General features: G+C 30.1%; 6 protein-coding genes and 2 non-coding genes across 8 annotated transcripts; 3 read left to right on the top strand and 5 right to left on the bottom strand.

The window, feature by feature from the left end:
• Positions 1-1,405: 1,405 nt before the first annotated feature.
• On the bottom strand, positions 1,406-1,477 carry PWA37_003795. The gene has a single exon. It is a non-coding gene; the product is annotated as a tRNA-Asp (tRNA).
• Positions 1,478-1,494: 17 nt separating this feature from the next.
• Positions 1,495-1,567, bottom strand: PWA37_003794. Its single transcript has one exon. It is a non-coding gene; the product is annotated as a tRNA-Arg (tRNA).
• A 3,399-nt stretch (positions 1,568-4,966) lies between these two features.
• Positions 4,967-7,126, bottom strand: YOS9 (Yos9p; the record flags this gene model as incomplete). The annotated part of the gene is made up of 1 exon (XM_064860309.1): positions 4,967-7,126. One exon carries the CDS (start codon positions 7,124-7,126, stop codon positions 4,967-4,969), a length of 2,160 nt encoding a protein of 719 aa, XP_064712970.1.
• A 445-nt stretch (positions 7,127-7,571) lies between these two features.
• Positions 7,572-8,249, top strand: EMC10 (Emc10p; the record flags this gene model as incomplete). Its single annotated transcript, XM_064860308.1, has 1 exon — positions 7,572-8,249. One exon carries the CDS (start codon positions 7,572-7,574, stop codon positions 8,247-8,249), a length of 678 nt encoding a protein of 225 aa, XP_064712969.1.
• A 183-nt stretch (positions 8,250-8,432) lies between these two features.
• Positions 8,433-9,719, bottom strand: PST1 (Pst1p; the record flags this gene model as incomplete). The annotated part of the gene is made up of 1 exon (XM_064860307.1): positions 8,433-9,719. One exon carries the CDS (start codon positions 9,717-9,719, stop codon positions 8,433-8,435), a length of 1,287 nt encoding a protein of 428 aa, XP_064712968.1.
• Positions 9,720-12,293: 2,574 nt separating this feature from the next.
• On the top strand, positions 12,294-13,286 carry CDC34 (SCF E2 ubiquitin-protein ligase catalytic subunit CDC34; the record flags this gene model as incomplete). Its single annotated transcript, XM_064860306.1, has 1 exon — positions 12,294-13,286. The coding sequence occupies one exon, from the start codon at positions 12,294-12,296 to the stop codon at positions 13,284-13,286; it is 993 nt and encodes a 330-aa protein (XP_064712967.1).
• Positions 13,287-14,445: 1,159 nt separating this feature from the next.
• DBF4 (protein serine/threonine kinase activating protein DBF4) lies at positions 14,446-16,584 on the top strand (the record flags this gene model as incomplete). Its single annotated transcript, XM_064860305.1, has 1 exon — positions 14,446-16,584. One exon carries the CDS (start codon positions 14,446-14,448, stop codon positions 16,582-16,584), a length of 2,139 nt encoding a protein of 712 aa, XP_064712966.1.
• A 1,998-nt stretch (positions 16,585-18,582) lies between these two features.
• On the bottom strand, positions 18,583-19,410 carry PWA37_003788 (transcriptional regulator NRG1; the record flags this gene model as incomplete). The annotated part of the gene is made up of 1 exon (XM_064860304.1): positions 18,583-19,410. One exon carries the CDS (start codon positions 19,408-19,410, stop codon positions 18,583-18,585), a length of 828 nt encoding a protein of 275 aa, XP_064712965.1.
• Between the last annotated feature and the right edge of the window lie 253 nt (positions 19,411-19,663).

The following is a 19,663-nucleotide window of genomic DNA, read 5'->3' as shown; positions in this document are numbered from 1 at the left end:
AGGATTTTATTAGTCTTTCTATTTTCTATTCAAAAATTTTGACTAATAAATTTAAAAACAAAACTTTTCTTGAGTAATTTATTACAATGTTCCAAGGTTTTAGTATTTAACATGTAACTGCTTGTATGTAAAAAATTCTAAATATAAACCCTGAAATACATATTTTCTTAATAACGTTTAATATCAAGGCCAAAGACTTAAAAGAGACAAAACTCAAAATTTAAACCGTATGTACATTTGAACGATCATCAGATCGACATAGGTAATAAATTACTGACAAAAGTTATTTAAGAGACCTCTGATTATTGAGATAAATGACAGAAATAATTAAAAACACCACCAAATTTACGGCCTCTGCTAGGTTTTTACCAAAAAAAATAATGATAAAAAAAAAACAAAACAAGATTTTTTAAATATTAACTTGATTAGAATTAACAACTGCTTAGTTTGTAAGCGTTTATACAATTAATATATATATTGTAATATATTAGTTGAGATAACCCCTTATAAATCACGTTTGAAATACCGTCTAATAACGAATGATCTCTTAAACTAGATTGATGTGGCTATTACCTTCCAAAATCCTTCAACCTGATCCGTTACTCAATAAATAACCATTGTACATGTAGTAGTACCAATCCTCCACCTTGAGACTCAGGGATTACCCACTGTACTACATATGCATGTCTGTATATGTGTGTATCTTTGTTTAATTCATGTATACAGCATGGTCTATGTACTTTACATACAGAATAACCAAGAAACATCTATCTAACTTTATGTTACAGAAAAGAATATATTTTTCGTAACAGGTCTTCCTCCATTATAAATATGATACTTCAGCAAGGACAATCACTTTCTTCGTAAGCGATATATGAACAATAAAACTTGTAATATCCGTGATATTACTGTTTAGGGCTTTGTTTAGAAAAAATGAGAGTTGACGATATTTTTCTAAACTTTCCTTTTTGCAAAATTTTACAAACATAGATAAAAGCAGGAGTAACCAACATAAGTACAAGAGAGCGACCAAGAAGCAAGGAAGGGACAAGGAACCAAGGATTAATTAAGTAGAGATATATCGTACATAAATGTATACTATTACGCTATCTTAGATTAGGGATATAGATATATAGATATATAGGAATATTACATCTAGAGATATAGAAAGAGTCTGTATCTTATATCTATCCAAGTGAAATATTATTGAGATTTCAACAAGATTAACTGTTATCAGAAACACATAACCTCAGGGTTATTACAAAATCAAGCTATATCTATCTATTTTAGCGTCTAGAAGAGTATATCTCTCGTAATCGGATTTTCATCTATTACATTTTCTAAACAAAAACCCTAAACAGTAATATCGGGGATATTACATTATTACAAAACTTTAAAAAAAGAACTCCGCGACGGGGAATTGAACCCCGATCTGACACGCGACAAGCGTCCATTCTAACCATTAAACTATCACGGACTAGAGAAAGGAAGATAGCACTCACGCTGGGGGTCGAACCCAGAATCTTCTGATTAGAAGTCAGACGCGTTGCCATTACGCCACGCGAGCTCAAATTCCTGACGGCTGCTGCGAAATAGAATAGTTATGACCATCAAGATTACAAAAGATCCTGAATGAATCTAGAACTATTTGTTGTCTTAATAAGCCATACACGTGCTACAACATTAGATGCTGCATAATAAAGAGATTAAATTACATAAGATTTTGACAAATCTAGAATTTACCTATTGTTTCAATAAGTCCCACGTGTATTACTAATTACCATGATTGGAGAATTGGGGTGCAGTTCTAATTCACTAGTGTACCTGAAATAGTGTAATAAATTTTAGGGTTTGGATCACTAAGCTTATTAATGTACAAATCTGAATAATTGATCGAGCTCCAGAAAACGTATAAAAGGACAACGTTTTCTGAAGATAAAAGATGATCTTCCATAACCTTTTCTTGTAAATAATTTATATATTATATATAAACATAAATAGATCAACAAGCAAGTAACAAGAAGTAACTTCGAATAAATCTATTAGCTCGATAAAAGCTACTCAAATTATAAGACCGTTTTAGTAATTATATTATCGACTATAGTTGATTACTGTCTCGATTATTTGAATAACTATTAATATTATTTGCGCTTCCCCGAAATATACAAAAGAATCTGACCATTTCATATTATAACAACGGCTACTGTATAATAAGAAGGTCAACAAAACCGAGATTATGTAAGATTTTAGTTGAATCCAGAATTACCTATTGTATTTTAGGTACAATGTGTCCATTTTCCACCTGTCTGTACAGCGTGTTCACATATTTCTGTTTCTGCACCACCATAACTGATTGTCTTAAATGTTCTATGATCTTCGATTATGTTATTGTAACTAATAATAATGATACGGATTACTGATTCATTAATATATCAAGTTGAATAGTTGATCGAGTTCCAGAAAACATATAAAAGAATAACGTTTTCTGAAGATGAAAACTATCTTCTGTAACTTCTCTTTTATACATAATTACATATTGGATATATAACAAGCAAGTAACAAGTAAAGTAACTTCGAATAATTATATAAGCTCGATATAGCCGTTAATATATAAAGACCTTATTAATAATGTTGGAATTTGGAACCTTCAGCGTCCATGGTAATGGTAGACATCATTAAGTTATAGATGCTTGTCCTGTTTTGTACTAAATACATGTATATACCTATTATATAGTGTATACAGTATACATTCTTGTATTTACTTTTACTCTTCTTTTAAGATTTTCATTTCTCTTCAAAATCTGTGAAAAACATATTTGGTGACAAATAAAATGTCTTCCCGATATTATGGTACATCTGTACACCACATAATATACAGAAAAACTAATTAAAAATAATTCTTATGGAAATAACAGTAATCAATTCTCATTTTCCAACAGAAATCAATAACTTTACAATGAATACTAGTTATAATTTGCTTTTATTAATTATATATATCTATCTGTGACTATATATCTATGTATTGTTCTAGTCTTAATGTATATTATATAAAATATTTGTAAAAAAGGAATTACAAAGGATAGTTTATTTTATCAAGAGGTTGTTCTTTTATATATATCTGAAACATTACCAACCATATAATACGATGTATTTGTAAATCAGTTATTCAGACCCTATTTGTTAATTGTGTTATCCTGCAGAATCTCAAAGAACATCTTGAATAATAATTAGCGGTAGCAAACAGTAAACATAGCTTTTTAACCAACGCAATAACAGTAAATGGTTCTAGCCCTAAATAAAACATTTCCTAATATTATTCAATTTAATATTTCAACATGTAATCTTCAGGAATTCCCAATTAAATTTAACTTTAAAATATAATTAATTCATGACACAATAAACTATTCGAAGTTTTTACAATAACCTGAATAAATACCCATTTCCTCAGATCTCTTCACAACACTGTTAGTGCAAAATAAAATGTTTTCCACATATTATAATGCGTTAGTGTATCACATACCATTATGAGAAGCCCTAACTGGAAATTTTAAAGTATGCAACACTCGGGTAACACCAAATTTCTAGGTGAAGGACTTAGAATAGCCGAAAATCTTGATCCAAGTTGTGAGTGTATTTGAACAAACGATAGTCAAATTAACATTGGTAGCAAATTACTTAAAGACTTATTTAAGATATCTTTAACTATTGAGAAAATTTATCAGAAATAATTATCACCATTAACACTCATATGTTTTCTTATTGGTTTCACCTAGAAGATTAGAATAATCCAGATCAAATAAGACCACTAAAGAGAAATTGATGTATTATTTGGAATCAACGATTATATAATCTGTAAGTGTGCACATATAATAATTAACATCCGCATTTTAGTATATTACTTTAGAAGACCCTTACAAACATAAAGAAGAATCAAATTAAAAATAATTCTATTGAACACAACAGTAATAAAACTCTTATTTTCCAATATAAGTTTTTTCTCACATTTAAATGCAGAAGTACTTATTGTTAGTTTAATATATATTAGTTAAACCTGACACAACAACTTATGTTATCTATATGAAACCGTTCATCCATTTAAGTGTAACATGACGAATAGTATTCAAAATGTAGTCTATGTATTCTGTTAACTTCTATCAGAAGGACATATATCATTAGAAATATTCATAAGTGTCAATATTTATTATACTTAAGCCATAAAGTGATTCCATAATAATAATCCGGTATCGAAAAACATACTTATACTATCAACCTATTCTTTAAGATCCAACAGATGTATTTATTTAAAATATATACTGTCGTCTGCGTTGAAAATTTGTAAAATTATTCCACTAACAAAAGGTTTTTTATATACCATTCAAGATTTTCTAGTTTCTCTGTACGAGTTATCACAGGTAGTATACTAAAATATGGAAATTAATTATATATATAAGCACTTACAAATTATATGATTAGTTGATTTTAACTAATAAATAGATTAGTCCTAGTTATTCGTGTTATTCTTCCTTAGATTAAACCTATTAGATAGAATACAAGTATTATTGCTAATAATTACCTCTGGCACCATTTCTCAATAATCAACGATCTCTCTTAAATAGGCTTCCCATTAATTTACCACCAATGTCCATTTGAAGATCGTTCATTTCATTCAAATACACTCACAACTTTGGGCCCAGAGTTTCGGTTATTCCAAGTCCTTCACCTCGACATTCGGCGTTATCCACAGACTAGTATTTCAGGATTTACAGCGAAGCCTTCTTCTATCTTCTTTTTACAAAAAAGAACTGATAGTTTAGTTTTAAAAAAACTACTGTTACACAATACTTACTCATTAAATATCCAAACAATCCATATTCAAACTAAATAAGTAAAAACCAATATATTATTGTGTTGTATTTACTCTATTATAAATCCAGTGGAGTAGGAATTATTGATTCTCAGAATTATGTTATTCAATGCTATCTATGATGGCTGTTTTTATAGAAGTAGGAAAAGTTAAAGTACTAGTCTCATCGGATATTCTCTCACCATCTAAAATCTCTTTCAATATAGAAGTAAAATCAAGTTCATAATCAGTCGTATCTTCAGTACAAGAAGATGCAGTCGAAATATTTTGAACTTCTTGTATATCATCTGATTGATTATCATAAACAGAATCATGTTTGGTAGCTATCTCAATAAATTCGACACTTTGACTACCCAAGCCCTTTGTAGTAACTTTAGTCTCTAATTTATCAATATTCTGTTGTTTGTTGGTGTCAATAACTTGCTCTTCTTCCAATGATGTCACAACTTTAATATTGTTTTTGATTTGTCGTTCATCCTCCGCAATTTCAGAAACATTTTCTTCTATTGGTGGAATATTCTCATTAGTATTATGATAGTTGTCTTCTACATCCTCTAAAATCTCGTCAGATCTAATATTTTCAAAAGAAACGACTTTTTCATTCCTTTCAGACACATCAATGAAGCCCTTATCTTCTGATTTTTGTTGGTACACCCCAGAATTAGTTATATGGAAATTGCTTTGCTTTTCGATTTGAGGGGAAATAAACTCAATCTTTCCTTTTTCATTATTAATATTATTATTGACCATATCAGGGTCTTCCAGTTGTTCAAGCACTGACCCCATACCATAATTTTCAAATAAATCCACGAGTAATTCATCTGTGGCCTCATTACTTATAGAAATAGGTTCACCATTTTCATCCAGGATATGAAAGAGAAAAATATAGTGATCTTCTGCTTCTTGTATTCTTTGTATTGATACGACTTCACCCTTACTGTTTTTCAAAAATAAAGTAGCCTTATTACCATCAATTTTAACACGTGATTCCGGTTCTTTAATTACCATATTCTCCTCTATCTTTTCTTGAAGTTGTGAGTCCTGGTTTGCTATATTTATTTCATTGTCATCCCGAGCACTAAAATTAACAACATTTACCGTCTTCATAGGAAAATAAATATTTTTTTTTGATGTTAAGTATAATTCAGCTTTACCTTTTGACAACATTTTTAGGGTAACAGTAAATAATAACTCACCATCTGAATTAATTACTGGGGCCCACCATTCTAAAATATCATTCAATGTTATTATCTCATTGTTAGGTCCTTTTAACAATTTTCCACCAATCATTGTACTGAATGCATTTTTAAATTTATTAAATAATGCCGCTTCCATAACATCAGTATCTGTCATTTCCCCAGTATATAATAAATATATCAATCGTTGATTTATATCCACAGGATTTAACAAGAAAATTTCATTATTTAAAAAAGTAGGATCAAAATCTGCTACAATATCAACAATGCCACCTTCAATGTTATAAATGTGTGAAACATTACCATTATTTTGCTTACCTGATCTTTGACATACAATTTGAGTAGCTGATAATTTATCCTCATTTTTGGCAAATAATTCTAAACTGCATAAACCAGGGAGCATAACTCTTGCCTCATATATACATGTACCAACTTCTTTTATCCATTGTAATGTTGGAGAATCCTTATTTAATCCACAGACATATTGGACTTCAACTTCTCTTTTTTTGCCAGTTAAATCACATATATCTCCAGGCTCTAAAAATTCGCTTATATAATAGCCAATCTCATTGTCGAAAATTAGTGTCACTTCACTGGAGTTACTTATTCCTAAGTATGAACCCAATTTGTTAACAAATTTAGTATCACTAGGTGAGTTGTGATATTGTAAAATGTCATTATCATAACAAAGTTGATATTTCCAAAACCCATTCCCTTGAGACAAACATTTTGAATGCATAGTTGAATCAATGATATCCAAACCTTTACTTAAGGACTCTTCAAGCAATTGATTCCATATGGTAACATTATTATTAATTTGCTGTAAAAATGACATTTTAGTCTCATTCGGTATAAGACATTTCATATCATCTCCAAGTGTCAGAAGTGTACCATTACCATGGGATTGTACCAAAGAATCTAGAGTTTCATCCAAGGATGAAACATATATAATATTGAATTTCTGTGAAGATAATGGATCTTCTAAAGGAGTTGACAAACCATAGCTCAAATATGGTAAATATATTAATAAACACAAAAAAGGTGAAAATAAATTCTTTCTGAGCATATTATCCCTTTATCAATAATTTATTTATAGCGTTTCTAGTTTGTTCAACTTCTTAAAAGTTAGATCAGAATCATGTTAAATCTATAAATTTACTACAATTATGATCTAACCAAAGCACTACGAACACTCTCTTTAACGTAACTCCAGGGGCTCAAGTTAGAACCAACTGCCTGTCCTTTTAATATTTTAAAATTCCATTTTCTGTCCTTATTTTGGAATCTTCTAAAAAAAAACAAGGAACTGAAAAATATCAAAGGATTTACAAGAACAGTATTAAATAAATACGTACATACACACACACACACACACACACACATATATATATATATATATATAGATAGATACATGCAAGTTTGAAAAAGAGCTGTAGAATAAAAAAAAAATAAAATAATACTTTGTGGATAGGACAATAAAAAAAATATTGCAAAAGACAGGGTAGAAAAAAATGAGATTAAGTTTTACAATATATCAGTCTATTTTCTGGCTACATTTGAGCGCAGTGTTTGGTTATAATGAAACATTCAACTTACACGCAAAATCAATCGTAGATTCTAATGAAATAGTACCGTTGGCAGATTTGATTATAGATAAAGAAACCAACTCCTTAATCATAAAACACATTCTTGATTCTTCCTTAAATCATAATATTAATTCTGATACGTTATATTGTATTGGTATTGAAGATCACGACTGTTTTACTTTATTACAATTGACAACCCCACTATCATACGAATTAATTTGGGATTATGAAATCAATCATCTTTCCTTAGTTTATAATGATTCATTAATAGACAATCCTATATATAATAACAATTATAAGAATGTGATATTACCTTTAGTAAGACCATCTACGAAAAGTTCCCTTGGTGATGTGATCAAATTGAAAAAAGTTACAAAGACTTATGCAGATAAAAAGAAAGAACTAGGTAATGTCATATTAGATAAAGAAGATGGTGATGATTCCACTAATGCTAACAGAAATATAAATCAAAAGGATGATAATGAAGAGGACAAGTCCTGGTTAGAGAAGAACTGGAAAAGAATAATAGTTGGTATTGTGTTATACAATCTTGTAGCACTTGGATTTAAAAAACAACCTGCTGAAGAACAAACAACTTCATAAATATCGATAAACCGCTTATTATTATCTTTCTACATGTAAACATTATATATATATATATATATATATATATGTATGTATTTCATTTAACACTAATTTATTATTAATAATGAATTTTTAACAAGATAATTCAAATATATGTAAACATATATACATTATAAACTAATTTACAGTTTCCTATATAACTTATAATAAAGCTGCCATGACAGCACCAACAATACCGAAGACAGAGGTGCTTTCGATGTAGTTAACTGGAGCCAAACCTTTAGACTTAGAAGATGAAGATTTAGAAGAAGAGGAGTCAGAAGAGGAAGAAGTAGTAGTAGCAGCAGAAGAAGTGGAAGATACAGCTTTCTTGGTAGAAGTGACGGAGGAGACGGAGCTGGACCTTGAAGAAACAGCACCATTCTTACAAACGAACTTGTCACCTTGAATAGCACCCTTCTTTTGTAAAGTTTTTAGAGGATTACAAGAGAAGTTGGAAGCAGTAGTTTGGACATCAGCAGCACCACGAACGGATTTTAAGGAAGTTAAGTCCAAGGTGTGGAATCTACCTAAGACGTTTAAGGCACCACCAACGGTTTGTAAATTAGAGAAAGCATTAATATTAACTAAGTTGGTGTTGTTAGTGACAACTAAACCACCACCAACAGTAGTCAACTTATCGAATTTCAAATCGGTTAATTCATCGTTGTAAGAAATGGTGAAAGTTTGACCGACAGAAGTCAAGTTGTTCAATTCAATAGTTTGCAAAGAGTTGTTCAAGAAACCTAAGGAGGCGTTGACAGCCTTTAAGTTCTTGAAGGAGGCGAAAGAAACATCAGACAAAGTGATATTGTTAGCCCAAACCAAGTTATCTAATTCGATAGAGGCATTGTTACCATTGAACTGGAAGGATAATGCATCAGAAACGGTCTTCAAGGAAGATTGCATGGAAGTCAAGTATTTGTTGTTGTTGATGTTGAAGCTGCTAACTTTACTTAAAACAGAGAAACCTTCAATAGATTCCAAACTGGTATCAGAGATGTAAATGTTATCAGCAGAGGATAGTTTGGAGTTGAAAGTGGAAATAGCCGGTAAAGTGATCATGTTAATGGTATCGACCTTTTCTAAGGAACCGAAAGAAGCTGTAGTTAAGATAGTCAAATCAGTCAATTCTAAAGAACCAGTGATCTCTGAGATAGAATCAGCAGAAAAAGCGACTAATTGGGTAGCATTCTTAATAATCAAAGAACCGTCGATCTTTTGGACATTAGCAATAGCAGCAGAACCTAGGTTACCAGTGATAGTCAAATTACCAGTGATAGTCTTACAAGAAGCCAATTTATCTAAATCAGTCTGAGCAGTAGCAGTAGCTTTGGAACCAATGGAACATGGATTTGCACTAGTAGTAGAGCTGGTAGTACTAGATGCAGCATAAGCTGAAGAGGCTGATAAAGCTAATAGAGATAATACAGTAGATTTGAATTGCATTATGAGTTAACCAAAACAAAAAAATTATAAAAAAAAAATTAAGTGTATGCTGTGTATGTATATGCGTGTAAATGGATCACTTATTCAATAATAATAAATGATTATAATATTATTCCTTATTTCTCTCACTTTCTTACTTCGAAGTATAGTAAATATTTATAACAAATAAGGTATAAAAACAGAAAAAAACCAGTAGAGTTGTGATTAAAGAAAGAGAACAGAAAAAAGAAAAAGACGAACTTTATAAATAACTATACGTAATCAAAAAGAAAGAAAATAAATTAATTAATGGAAAGCAAAGGATAATTCAGGAAGAATATTGTATCACTCACTTTGTAGTATATTTCTTGACAACCTTCTTAAGGTGATGAATCCACAAAAAGTAAAGTAAACGAGTTCGAGGATAGAGCTATAAAGAATAACAAAAGAAAAAAAATAGCAAAGAATGTGTATTAGATATGCATATGTGAAAATAGAAAAGAGTGCCAAGAACGCAACAGAAAGACAAGCGTGGAGAGAAAATAGTGGGCATGTACAAGGGACAAAAAATAAAAAACAAGCATAGGTATATATAGTATTTATATACCAGTTACTATAAAAAGAAATCAAAAGGAGGACACACTACAGTGAAGACGTTGCAAAAAACCTGCTCAACCAGAATTTTCCACCATCAAAAACCAGCAAAGAAACAAAATTAGCAGCATAATCGATTCAATGATTGATTGATTGATCCAATTTTGTCGAAATTTCAAATCACAAAAAAAATTTTCTTTTTTTTTTTTTTTTCCTTGAAGAGAAAACAAAAAACAGAAAACAGAAAAATAACACGAACCAAACAATTACACAGTCACCTAATTAGGAAATAGAAAAACATGAAACGTAAGTGATTCAAGTATACACAAACATAAACAGAAAATAGAAAACATAAACTATAAACATATCAAAATTCATAACATCTCAAGTCGCATGAAATCTTACTGCCGCTACTAAGAAAAAGTCAACAAAAGCAATTAACAAGAAATAAAATGGACAGAAAGAAAAGAAAATAAAAAAAAAAAAAAGATGGAGAAGAAAATGCTATTACTTCTTTAGGGAAGGAGAACAAAAGAAAGTGGGAAAAAATTGTTTTGTAATTTCCTCTTTGGGTAATAGTATATCATATGTATATATGTATATATACGTCTTGTAAAAAGAAGAGGAGAAGAAAAAGGGTGAGAGGTGTATAATTGCAGGGATGTATGAATGTTATGTTGCTTTTTTGCATTTTTGAAGATGTTTCTATGTGCTGTAAACTATTGGAAACAGCTAAAAAAGAAAAAAAAACAAATCTGGAAGATACCCGGATTGAGATACTAAGGAAACAGATCGGAAATAGAATCCGTACTCTTCTTCTTTTTCTTCCCCTACCAAGAAGAGGCGGGTTTCACCTCGTATATACATAATTAAGATTAGTAAGTAAAATTACTCATCGTTATATCTCTCTGGAACATAAATAACCGTATTGTAACAGAATACATATATACATACATACGTACGTACATATCATCCAACTATATCTTAATTCACTTCCTATGAATATAATCACTGATAAAACAATCTTATCAAATCAAAAAGATCACAAGTAAATAAATAAGCGGGTACACAACAGGGCTAAGTATCCTTTAACAAATATTTTATGTAACGCTTCATTTATGTACGTTTATTATATAGTTGGAAGCACAAGGAACTCTTCAAAATAAATGAAGCAGTCTAATAAACACATGTCACAACACTTTGTGAACCCACATTATTTATTTTCTTGCAGATTTGACACAGTTTGATAATCATCAAATGTAACCGCCACAGCTTACCAATTCTTCCCTTCTCCACTTCCCAAGTGAGAGAAAATAAAACTACCAAAAACAAAAAAAAAGTAAGAAAAAGGTAAGAAAATGAAAATAAAAATAAAAAAAGGAACGTTTTATAGTGGCAAAAACGAAACAAAAAATATGACCAAACAAATAAAAAAAAAATAAAAAAAAAAAAAACAGAAAGAAAAGAAAGAAAAAAACAAAATTTGTCAATGTTCAACGGCTCGATATTATAAAAAGCAGTAAAAAATAAGAACCGAAAATAAACAGCTCAAAGGCTGCTCTTATTTTTATTTTTATTTTTGTCTTTATTTTCGTTTTCATTTTCATTCCTCTTTTTCTCTTTTGACAATCCATTTCACCTCTGTTTCTTTTTTGTTCAGTATCAAAGGATAAAGAAAAAAAAAAAAAGACCTTTCTTCTTTGTCTCTCCTCCTTCCTTTTCCTTGATAACCCTTCTCTCTATGTAACCTATTTTCATTCTTTTAAATACATTTTATATTAGTCTCTTATTCTTAACAAAAGATAAAGTATAAATATATAATATCACTTATTCATTTATTCGTTTATCTATTTATTTGTGCAACACAGATATCCACACGAACATATACACTTTTCCCAGTTGTGAACTGATATTATTAACGCAGAAAAGATAAAAGAGAAAGAAAACAAAAAAGCAAAAAAAAAAAAAACAAGATAAATCATTAACCAACCATTACTAACCATGAGTTCACGTAAGAACACTGCTGCAAGTATTTTACTGAGACAATATAGAGAATTAACTGACCCCAAAAAGGCTATCCCATCCTTCAATATCGAACTAGAAGATGATTCCAACATATTTGTTTGGAATATCGGTGTAATGGTATTAAACGAGGATTCCATATATCATGGTGGTTATTTCAAAGCACAAATGAGGTTTCCCAACGATTTTCCATTCTCCCCACCACAGTTCAGGTTTACCCCCGCCATCTATCATCCAAATGTCTATAGAGATGGTAGACTTTGTATCTCTATTTTGCACCAAAGTGGCGATCCAATGACTGATGAACCAGATGCAGAGACCTGGTCCCCCGTACAAACCGTAGAATCTGTTTTGATCTCCATAGTATCCCTACTAGAGGATCCAAACATTTCTTCTCCAGCTAACGTGGATGCCGCTGTAGATTATAGAAAGAACCCAGAACAATACAAACAACGTGTTAGAATGGAAGTCGAAAGATCGAAACAAGATATTCCCGCTGGGTTTGTGATGCCAACATCGGAATCCGCCTATATTTCCTCTTCTGCAAGAAAATCCATGTCTCAATCAACAGTTAATTTGTCGAGTTCAAATAATACCAATAGCTACAATTCCATAGGAGATGGTAGTAGTAATAATAACAATAATAACAGAAATGGCAGTAGTAATGATATTAGTCGGAACGGTGATAATAACATTCTAAGTAAAAGCATGACAGAAAATTTTTGGTACGATTCAGATATGGATGATAATGACTACCAAGAAGACTTTTTGAATGATGACGTTTATAACTATACGGGCGGCTTTGCCGACGACGACGATGAAAACGAAGAACAAGATATCGAATTTGAAGAAGATGACGACGACGATGACGATAGTATAGACAACGATTCTGTAATGGATAGAAAACAACCAAATAAAGCGGATGATGAAAGTGAAGATGTAGAAGAGATGGAAAGAATAGATAAGAAATAATCTTTTGATAAGCTACCTTATTTTACCTATTCGCTCACTCCTTTCTCTTAACCTCTTCTTATTCCGTCTAATTTAAAACATGCTTGGTCATCGTCTCTTTCCCACTTTTTATGCCTATTTAACGCTACCCCAATCTTTCTTTGAAATGTCCCCTTAGCATATGTATTTAAAAGATTATTTCAACCATACATTATTCCTTTCGGTATATACATATACGTACATATAAATATACACATAAATATACATATACATGTATATATATATATATATGTATATATACAATAATACCATTAATTTGCATGTGTAAATTGTCATTAATTCAAACAAGTCCTTCTTTGAATATAAAGTCCCGGGTCTTTCTTTAGGGTTGTTACATTAATTGCATTTTACTTTAGGGCTTCCTTTAACAGTTTCCTAAATAGGAAATAACGCGACACCAAATGCGACGCGCCTCCAAATCAAAAGAAAAAGGAAAAAACCAGAAGGTGCCAGACATCCACACATCACACAGTTAAGAGGACTTCAGTAAGGCAAAACAAACAAGCGAAAATAACAAAATCCACTAAATGAGAAAAAAAAAAAATAGAAAAATAAAAAAAACAAAAACAAAAAATACAGAAATCAAAAGACACGAATTTCTTCTTTTCTCAATAAATGATAATTAACTATTTGATAAAATGGATGCACAAAATAAATATCTACAGAGATTTTGATTTTTTGATTTTTTTTTTTTTTTTAGAGTAAAATTTACTGCATAACCATCAGCGTTTAAGTATACGTTAAAGACAGCTAACATAGAAACATAAACCAATTGAAGATATAATATAAACAAGATACATTATAATCAAAGATCAAGTATCCGGTTACTTTTTTACTCTCTCTCTTTCTCTATTTTTTTTATTTTCTTTCAAAACCTAGTACAGTGACACGTTTCTTCAATCAAAATACCTGATATTTTATTGAGAATTGATCGAATACTGTGGATATAACAAACTACTACTGATTCTTTTTTTTTCATTATTTTTTAGAATCTCAATAACCTGTTTTTTTTTTTTTTTTTTTTTTTTTTGAAGAATACTGGACAATTTATTATATACGTATATCCTTCTACTTCTCTTTTGATATATTGTATACCCATACAAAAGATAACTGCTAAAAAATGGTGTTGTCCCCAATCAAAGCTATCAATAGATCCCCACTCAAAGAAACAGATGCGAATCTCCGAGGAGTACCATTAAATGAAAACGGAAAGGAAATTCAACTTGTTCCAAGTCAAGAAAAAAACGATAGTATTAAATATAGTCATAATTATAACAATAAGAATGATGTTGATCACAGCAAATCTTACAGTGGTTCAAATGATCAGAATAATAATACTTTGCTTGTGAGGAAAAGAATAATAGAAAGATCAGAACCACAACAAAAAAAGAAACCAAGAGTGGAGAGAGCCAGGTCTATTGAAGGTGCAGTACTTGTATCTAAACCAGCAGCTTTGAAAAATGTACAAAATAAAGTGACTCCAAAAGAATTATTAGATTGGCAAAACAATTGGAAGAAAATTCTGAGACGTGACTCAAGAATATATTTCGATACAACTGAAGATAGTATAGACAATATAAAGACCAAAAAAGCACTTGATAAAAAAAGAGACTTGTTGAAAAGGGGATTTTTATCACTTGGTGCCGAGATAACTCAATTTTTTGACACTAGTGTCACTATTGTTGTCACTGCCAGACTTACGGAAAATATACATTTGCTTAACGATAAGGATATATTATCTCGAGCTAAAAAAAATTTTATGAAAGTCTGGGGTTATGAAAAAGCTTTCAGGTTCTTGACAAATTTGGATGTAGATTTCAATGCTCTAATAAAAAATAAATCACCAATTTTAGCTACTCCTACCCTATCACATCTACTAGAAAATGAGAAACTGTATGGTCCTACTGATAGAGACCCAAGAACTAAAAGAGACGATATACATTATTTCAAACACTCCTACGTTTATATGTATGATATATGGCAAACTTGGGCTCCAATAATCACATTAGAATGGAGGCAACAAGACTTGGCTGACGAGAATAATTTACCATATCCAACTTTAAAAATGGGCACTTTTGGTAGATGTCCATTTATTGGTGATAGATATTGTATAGAGAATTCTGCTAAAAGAATTCTTAAAAGATATAAAAGAGATCAAATTAATTTACCGTATGCGTTGAAACTACGTCAATTATATCAATATCATGCAATTCCAAGCAAATCAGATTGTGATGCTGTTGCAAAAGGTCTAATATTTTTACCACATGCCTGCCAAGATTCGTCGTTAATGTATCAGAAATTAATTAAGGGAAGTGAACATAACCATCAATCAACTAATACACAAACGGTAGCAGAGGTAAAAACAAATGTTAATCAAGCATCAAAATCTAACTCAATAAATAACGATAAATTCAACATAAATGGTGATATTAACGCCAAGGTTACTCAAACCGTCGAAAGGAATGATAAAGTAGAAGATACACAAGTATCTATTATGGAAATATCTAACCCTAATGATGCAGAAAACAATGTATTTGCACTACAGGTAAATGAAAATAAGAGGAAGAATGATAATAATACCAATGGGAAAAAGAAACTTGTAGAAAAAACGTGGAAAGAACCAGTTTCGATACCATCTTTGAAAAATATACCATTAATTCCATTAAGCAGACAAGAGACCGAAGATTTACCAGACGACCTATGTGCTACATCAAAAAGACAATCAAGGGTACCCTTTGAGATCAAAGCAAGTGGAGCTCATCAATCTAATGATGTTGCCACGTCCTTCGGTAATGGATTAGGTCCAACTAAATCCACTGTTATGAGTAAAAATATTAGAACTTTGAATAAATTAGTTGATAGAAAGTTAGATGGTCCAGCAAAAAGATATTCAAATTCTAATGCAGAGGTACCATATTCCAGAAACTCTAGAAGCACTATCAATGGAGGTGCACCATTATTAAGTAGAGGTGGTTCAAACTTAAAACATTCTTTTGGAAGAGAATCCATTTCCAAGGACGACATCAATAATAACAATCAACAACAGAAGAAAATATCTGACCAGGTAGGAGATAAAGATAACAAACCTGTAATTAGAAAACAACCGGTAAAAAATTCAGGTTACTGTGAAAATTGCAGAGTCAAGTACGAGTCATTGGGCGAACATATTTTATCTGAGAAACATCTAAGTTTTGCTAATAACGATTTAAATTTTGAAGCTATTGACTGTTTAATAGATAAACTAGGCTTTCAATTTTAGAGGTTACAAAAATATTGCAGTCTCAGTGAGATTTTTTATTTTAGCATTTTTTTATTTTAGATTAAATTCACTGATAACAACTGTAAAAATGTATACTTGTAGCAACCTAAAAACTAGTTGATAATATTAATATCTATATGATGAACAAATAAAGTGTCTGCTTTCATGAGACCATTTTGGAGTTTCATGTATCTATATTCATCTTCTTACACATTCATAATAGTATGTATTGTTAAGCTATCATTAGGCTAAATTAATCTATATAATATTACTGCATTATTAATGAAACAAAACATAAGATTTTTTTTGTTTTCTAAAAGGCAAGAGTAGTTAGATATAGTTCTTTCAAAACATATAACCAAAAATATGTAGCATTTTTGACATTTAAGTGGATATAAAACTCCCAGTTTCTTTATATATAATCTTTATGGCCCATTGAAAGGATTATCATTAAATTTAAAGGTAACTTAATAGGTATATAATATTATTGACATGGCTTAGATCTAATTATATTTAGTAAGTTAATATCAATAGTTCGAAGAGTATTAATTTTGTTCAATACATCACTTTTACTATCTTAGAATCATTATTACTATTCCTATTATTTTACAAATAATCAGAATCACCAGGTATTATTTCAACATAATCATAAATATTTTATATATTTAAGAGTTGTTATAAGCAAATGAATGAACCATGGCAATTAGTGTAAATATGAGTACTGTTACTTGGACTCTAACTAAAAACGAATAATAGCCCTGGAATAATACTGGTGGTACTATTGTTGCTTATTGTTGGTCTTGTATGATACTAGGATATATTTAAATAGGATAATTATACGTAGCATATCTTTCAACAACCAGAGATCTCTTAAGCAAGACTTAATGTAATTATCATACCCTGGAAATCCACTGATCCAATTTAGTATCCTATTTTAATAACGATGTGCCTGATCGTATCAATGCTTTAGCTAGACGCTTAGATATTACCCATAGAATTACGTATATACTGGAGTCTGATCAAGTTTCTTACAGTATTTTTTTTAAAAAAAACCACAAAGGTTAACATATACTTATTGTTACAAATTATTTAAGAACTAATCAAAATACAAGAAAAAAAATAAGTTAGTTTTAGAAAATAAAAATAGAAAAAACGAAAATGAGAATAAAAACATGCTTGTCCCAGTAGCATGAGTATTTACGAAAAAATTATGGTAGGTTGGTGTATAGGAGAAATATAATTCTCCGTCTCAAAACAATTGTTCTCCCAAGCCTAAATAAACAAAAAAAAACCTTTATAGAGTAGCTTTTGTAGAGCAATGCATAAATAAAATGTAACTTAACTAACACAATATAAAAAAAATAAAAGCAAAACTTTATTTTAAGGTTAATACCAAAAAAAAACACAATTTTTTTTGTTATAACACCAATTATGGAACTTTCCGTATTAATAAAGTTTATTAGTCAATCCTTTAGAGAAAAACAAAGGAAATTTATTAAGATTTCAGAATCTCTAAAATTTTTTACGAAGAGTACGAAAGGGAATGTACAAATCACTAAAAACGAAGAATATTATTGAAAAGAGGTAAAAGAGATGCGAAATTTTTTTTTGAGTAAAAATAACCTCACCAAAAATAGAAAAAACGGTTCTTTCAACTAATAATGCCTTTTTCTATAGTTTTTAAATAATACCACATTCTTTTTTATTTTTTTGTTATGTTCTAGGAATGTTGACGTCAACATTCTTAAGGGAGAAACTGTATGAATAGTTCATTACAACAACTTGATCAAACCTTTTAGAGATTTTTCCGGACTGTTATTGTTATTTTCCTCTATTCAATCACTTAATTTTCAATTAATTACATACCCCTTTCCACGTGGAAATAGGCACTGACTAGTAACAAAAGTGAATAAAGAAATGCCTCATTCAATAATAAATAGTATAATTGTTAACTTTTAATACTGAAAAGTGTCTATAACATTATAAAATTTACAAGAATTATATAGTCTTCATATCATCGGTAGTCAGTTGTTTTAAAGATGGTCTCTTATGTACTATTTTTCCTGAAGGCAGGAGATACCCACCAGAGGAAACCCTAAAATGTAATTTGTAATGTCTTGTCATGTTAGACCTCGCATTGAATTCCTTGTTACAATCTTGGTATGGACAAATAAATGGTTTATCTCCTGTGTGTGTATTTACATGAGTACTTAGGGCCGATGGCCTTGAAAAGAGCTTCCCACAAAATTTACAACCATACTTATTCTTTTTCCCATAATTATATAAGGTATTTCTTAACCATTTCTTCTTAATATTTGACACAAAATTAGTGTTATTTCTGATAAATAATGTTTCTAACGGAGAAGATGGGGATGAGTGAGATGATACCAATGAATACTCTGAATCTGAAAATATTTGACCCATGATATCAGAAGCTGTACTCATATCTTCACAGTCAGAAGTATTATCATTTATATTAAGATTATCTACTTTATTTTTGAACAATTCACGCATAATATTATTTCGTGCAACTATATTATTATTGCTTGTGACTGCTTGCTGTTCATTTTCTTCAGATAATTTGAAACTTGGACAATAAAATGCTTTATATATATTAGCAAAATATTCAGTCACTGAATTCTTTACAAATAATTCTGACCTAAACTGAATATGTCTATCATATATATATCTATCAAATGATTGTGAAAAAACAGGGAATTGACTGCCATTAATTATATCTTGAGAACTCGAAAAATAATTTGAGGTATTGAGACGTTCGCTGCCTAAAAAACTTGAAATAATAGATTCAGAAAATGAAGATATCATTATGTTTGTTTATTCCAAGCTTTGGCTTGTTGAACTACTTAAATAGAACACATCAATTAGATATAAGTAAACTTTCTTAATTTAGCGGAATGGAATAATCCTGCTTCCCTTGTAAATTAATAAAATTGGAAATATATTTATTGATTGTATTTCCCTTGGTGATAGTGAGAAATAGTTTATCAAACATTGTTAAACAGACCTATCTTTGTTTATATATAAAAGAAAACTTTTACACATCTTCTCAATAAAAGCT

Source organism: Arxiozyma heterogenica (assembly GCF_036370985.1).
Source record: "Arxiozyma heterogenica strain weizmannii chromosome Unknown scaffold_30, whole genome shotgun sequence".
NCBI lineage: Eukaryota > Fungi > Ascomycota > Saccharomycetes > Saccharomycetales > Saccharomycetaceae > Arxiozyma > Arxiozyma heterogenica.
Note: the sequence above shows the minus strand (reverse complement) of the source record. Positions and strands in the feature narration are given on the sequence as shown.